This window comes from Acanthisitta chloris, unplaced genomic scaffold (assembly GCF_000695815.1).
Source record: "Acanthisitta chloris isolate BGI_N310 unplaced genomic scaffold, ASM69581v1 scaffold41992, whole genome shotgun sequence".
Classification (NCBI taxonomy): Eukaryota; Metazoa; Chordata; class Aves; order Passeriformes; family Acanthisittidae; genus Acanthisitta; species Acanthisitta chloris.
In genome coordinates, this window is record NW_008660638.1 from 4,121 (window position 1) to 9,598 (window position 5,478).

At 46.0% G+C, this 5,478-nt stretch overlaps 1 protein-coding gene across 1 annotated transcript in view; it reads right to left on the bottom strand.

The window, feature by feature from the left end:
• Positions 1-3,875: 3,875 nt before the first annotated feature.
• The window catches only part of CCNG2 (cyclin G2), a gene marked incomplete at its 5' end in the record, with an annotated part of 4,972 nt that continues 3,369 nt past the window's right edge, over positions 3,876-5,478 (bottom strand). The window contains 2 exons of the mRNA XM_009069878.1: positions 3,876-4,217; positions 4,728-4,933. Of these exons, the coding sequence (XP_009068126.1) occupies positions 4,079-4,217; positions 4,728-4,933 (345 nt within the window). The remainder of the gene's footprint in view (positions 4,218-4,727; positions 4,934-5,478) is intronic.

The following is a 5,478-nucleotide window of genomic DNA, read 5'->3' on the forward strand; positions in this document are numbered from 1 at the left end:
CCAAAAAGCCCCAGCAGAACCCTCTGAAGGAGAACTGAAATGCTTCATTAATCCAAAGATGGTTTGAGATTGCAAATCTGAACCAGAATGTGCAGGTCTAGAGGGAAGATTGCTGATAACTCATGAGCAAAATGCTATGTTTATGCAACACTAAGGATGAGATTTTAATTGCTTATTACTCTAATTGGTTTCGTTCAGTTGTTATGGCAACTTTCTCCTCAGAGTAGAGGCATTACACCAGCCACAGGCTTACACCATGGAGTAATGTGTGACACACCATGGCTGCAACATGGATTTTAAGAGGAATAATAGTGATTACCTGCTGAGTATTTACTGATTTTCAGTTTGTGGAGCTCCAAAGGCCTGAGAGCCAAGTGGGAACAGGAGAATAAGGCATTCACCTGTTAGTCCATCCCCTTCACACACAAAGAAAGGGCCTCAGACTGTGAGGCAGTGCTGACCTTCAGATCAACATTTCCTTTTCTGTGTGGTTCAGCCTCTCTTGCTACAGCCAAGCACAGAGAGTGCTCCAAGCTCTGACTGACAGAACATCCTTATTCCACCAGGAAAAAAAAAAAGGAGCTGTTAAAGCCCAGGGTCTGAACATGCTAAGTGAATGATGCTGAAGGATTTACTGCTCTGTGGCACTGGTTCCATGCCATGGAGTGGTAAGGAAGTCAAGTTTCCTGTTTAAAAAGCCACTATAGTTAATTATGGAATGACAATTCACCAGAACAGAAGTGGTTCCACTACTGATCCCTTGGGGCCCAGTGCAGGCCCAGGAGAGCAGCAGGATAACATCTCAAGATCCTCTCAGAAACCCATGTGAACCTTCAGCTCTGCCCTTCCAACAGTTCCGGCAGCACAAGGAGTTAACATCCCAGCCCTCCTACAGAAACCTGACAGCTTGGAGCTGTCCCAGGGGCTGGATCCCCACAGAAACATTCCCCTTCAGCCCCCACCCAAACCAGTCTTACTGACAAGGCAGTTATGCAAATGGCATGTTGCAGCTCCCGAGACTGGGAGTGTTCAAAGTCCCACCACGTGGTACAGGTGAGCCCCAAACAGCACTGGAAAGCCACGCACACCTCTGCTGCTGAGGCCGAGCCAAGCAGCAGCAGCAGCTCCACTCTTTGAAGGCAGGCAAACCCCTCAGAGGGCTACACAGCTCCCTGACCCGGCACAATGACACCTAAGCCTAAATTATCAGACCACAGAGCTCAACCCCACAGCCTTCTTCCAAGCCAAGTTATTTTCATGCTGGGATGAACTTGAAAGGGGCTGAGTGGCACACCTCGAGCTGCAGAGCTGTTGGTGAAGCCAGGAAGGTTGCCCATGGCTTCCTCTGAGCCCACCTACGCAGCATCTGTACCACTGCCAGCACCAGGAGGTGGCTGCACTCACATGACCCAGCTGGGCACCTTTGAAGTAGAGGCTGAACATCCCAGCTGCAGCAGCTTTCATGTTCAAAGCAGCCCCAGCAAGCAACCACTGCTCTGAAAACCTTGAACCATTCCAGGGGGAACAGCTCCATTCTGTGTTATTACCCAGAAGGGATTCTCACACACAACTCCCAGGGCCAAGTGTCCATCCCTCAGCTGTTGCATGTGGGAAGTGAGAACCCCTTGTTGTGTGTTCCTGCATTTAAAGTAAGTAGCTATGAAGCCATAAAGAACCTGAATATTGCCATTACACCCTGATACCACAGCACCCTGTTCCTTCCCAGTAATGTCAGAACATCCAAGGCAGATTTCCCTTAGCAGAGCTGGCAGATTGACTTCTCACCTGGCACAGGGAGCACCTTGGAGCTTTCTCACTCCACCCTTTGCACAAGAAAGAGAAAGGAGAAAAAGGGAAGATCTGCATCAATCTACAAAGGCACAAGTCTACTACAGTGCTTAAAGCCATGTCCTCAGCAATCCAAGTGCAGGTCCTGGCTCCCTCCTTCAGTCTTTCCAGGACTGGGAACATCTTTCCAGCAAGAACCATTTGCAGCCCCTTATTCCATAACTTTTGCAGCACAGGCACCAATTGGCAAGATAAGAGTAGAAGGAAATGAGCTCAAGTTTGTCTTTGAGTTACTGTAGGTGTTTTGAACTGCCAAGGTGAAGACACATCGCAAGACCAGGTTTCACTTGGAAGAGCAACAGCAAGAACAAATCCAGCAGAACCCAGAGAACCTGGAATGACCCTTAATCCCTAGCAGGAGCTCCAGATGTGCAAATGTGCTATTCATAATACTTGGGATAAGCACAGGATAACACACAGCAACTTCTAAGAACAAACTGAGGATTCCCACCCAGTACTACAGCCTCTCCTTTTCCTTTGCCAACTGCTTCCCAGAGCTCCTGGGGAAGCTGGAGCACAGCTGCAGGACCACAGCCCCTGCACAGGATAAAGCCAAAAGCTTCAAGTAACCCACAACCACTGGTTAACAAATACAGCACTTGGTTTATTGTTGTTCTCCACTGAAACCAGATTCAGGAGGTTCCTTACCCAAGTCCTCCTGGAGTGAGCAGAGACTCACAGCAAGAAGTCCTCAGAGGTACAGTATTGTTATGATACAGAGTACACAATAAATTACTATCTACATGCCACAGACCTACAAAAAGTTACATACAAAGTAAAAAAATACAGTATTTTATGCTTTTTTCTTTTAAAGTTTTTTTCTGTACATTTTTTTAATTTACATTTTCATATACATTTTTTGTAAACTTTTTTCTTGTTTTTTTTTCCCAAGAACTGAAATCACAGAACAGTTATGGACTCACAACATCACTCCTACCTTCCTATGGAACAGCTTGTAGCTTGTTTGCTCCTTCATTTCTACTTTGGCACCACCACACGTCACACCATCCCCCCCAGCTAACTCAGCCTGTGCTCCCCGTGGAGAATCATCTCCACACTTCCACTTGTGCTTCGGTAACACAGCCCAGAAGAAAAACCATTACATGAACTACTTCACCATCACATTTACCTGATATCAACTGCAAAATACCAACTTCTCCTTGCACTAACTGCTTTACACCAGCATGCAAACAAGTCTGGGTATGACTCAATCTATAACATGAATATACTGAAAAACAACTACAAGGGTTAAATACTCAAAGGAATGTAAGACTTAGCAAGGTTTACCATGTTAAGAAGTCTAAGCTAATAGCATGGGTTGACATGTTGAGATCTGAAACACACTGAAGTAACACAATGTGGATTTCAGTGTCAAAACACCTGTGTTAAAGGAAATATGGAATTACTTGTGGCCACACACTTTGTGCTATCTCATAGTGAGAACTCTATTGACTAGAACCCTCCTCTTACCACACATCCTCCTGCTGTGAAATGGGGATCCCTGAAGTCTACAAAAACCAAGCTTCAAAATTGCTACCTGGAGTGCACAGCTCAAGACCCTGCTGGAGAGGAAAAGTAGTTTCAGTGTTTGGCCCCCATGAGGGTAAACCATTCCAGCCTGGCACTATGGATAGGCACCATTCCACGGATCCTACTCAGCCAGCTGGCTCAAACACCAAAACACTAAGGAGTGGAGGTGCCCTCAGGAGGGACCATACACTCCAACCTCTGCTCAAAGCAGGGTCAACGCTCCATTCAAGCCAAGCTTGGGGTGTTTTGTCATGTTGAATCCTGAGAACATCCCGGGATGGGGACTATTCCATCCCAGCTCCCATGCTTGACTGTCCCCATGGAGCACATTTTCCATTAACTGAGCACTTCACGTTTAACCTCCATGAAAGCCTCTCACTCTTGCTCCATGCTTCTCAGTCAAGACCCCAAATCAACTCAGGTGTTGAGCTGCTGAGGGTTTTGCCCCACCAGGCACAGGACTACATTCATGTTATTGACAACAGAACTAAACGAACTTTTTTTGCTGCTCTGGGGACCTGAAAAGTAGTTTTTGTTTAAAATTCCTTAAAATGACAACAAACCAACCAAGGCAGGCATTGAAAGCATTGATATACCACAGCAATTCTTGCCTCAATACAGTTTACAGATCACCACCTCATTTATTATTGCCAAAAGACTCTATGGTCTATCAGAAGCCTCAACCTAACACAATGCAGACTCAGTGCTGGGGGCAACAGGTGAGAGTTTGCCACTTGGGTTTGGGTTTGAGGTCAAAGAAGAAGGTGCCTTCCAGATCACTTGGAGGAGAGCTGCTAAGGCTTTCTTCTCCGCTGCTCATGTCTTCACAGGAGTCTTCACTAGAAGGAACAGTGGGAAAGGCAATTTTAACAAAGCACAACCCCTTCAAAGTGGCAAAGTGCTCCTCAATCTTGGGCTTTTCTCTTCCTGGTATTAACATTCCACATCCAAACACTGCTCAGCACTAAAGGTAAAATCCTAACAATGTACAACTTTCCCAATGTCAACAGCATCCAACCATTCCAGAATCCAGTGTTCACGGTACCAAACATGAACTCCTTCAGCAGCCTGAAATGCTTTGAAGCCTCCCTGCCCTAACACAATGCCTTCCCCCCACCCTGAAAAGCACTTTCAGAACATCAGCAATGTCAGTCCCCCCTCTTTTTCCTTCTCCTTAATATTCCAAGTCAATATCAGACCATCATGAGACAGGCTAGTTTTATCCCACTGATGATGTGTTGTTTGTACTCTCAAAACTAGCACTTCTCTTCCCCAGTGGCAGTGGTTAAGCCTAGTGAGAGAGTTGCCACAAGCACTCCAGGAAGAGGATTCCCAACCCATTAACCCACCTCTCGCTGCCGTTGAAGCATCCCCCCTCTGGGATGGTTGGCAGCTCAGGAACACTGTAGTAGCTGTTCTGCAGGTTCTGGGCTGTACGTCTCGAAACGATCCAAACCAGCTTGGTGTGATCAGGCTTGCAGCACTCGGGGGAGGAGTAATCTGCCAGGCATTTGGAGACCAGTTCCCTCCAGTAAAGGAGGTCACTATCACTTATCTGCAAATATACAAAACCCATTTAGGCTATCATACACAGGCTCTAAAGATTACCCCTCCCTCTACTTGGTCTTCTTGGAAAAGACCTGGAAACAACATCAGTCAAGATGGAGTGAGTCATAACTGTGATACCTTTGTCAGAGTTGCTTTTGAAGGTGAACTCCTACCAACTCCTCCACACCTCCCAGACATGTCCACCTTCAAGTCTGAGCTGACAGTTTGCCTGTCAGTTGTTAATGCTTTCATTATCACTTCCAAAGAAAAATGAAGCCAAAGCTTCATTTAATTTTGCTTTAAAATTGAATGAAAAGCTGTTCAATTACATTTAAAATGGAATATCATCCTACTTTAAGGCACTACTTCCACCCCTCAAGAAACTGAGCTTGTTCCATTTGACTCTAGGAGTGAAAAGCTTGTTCTAGGTCATCAACTGAGGCAGGATGCAGCTAGAAGCTTCACATCCTATGTCAGTTCATAGAATCATGAATATCCTGAATCAGAAGGGTCCCATAGCATCATTAGGACAACTCCAGCCCTGCACAGGTG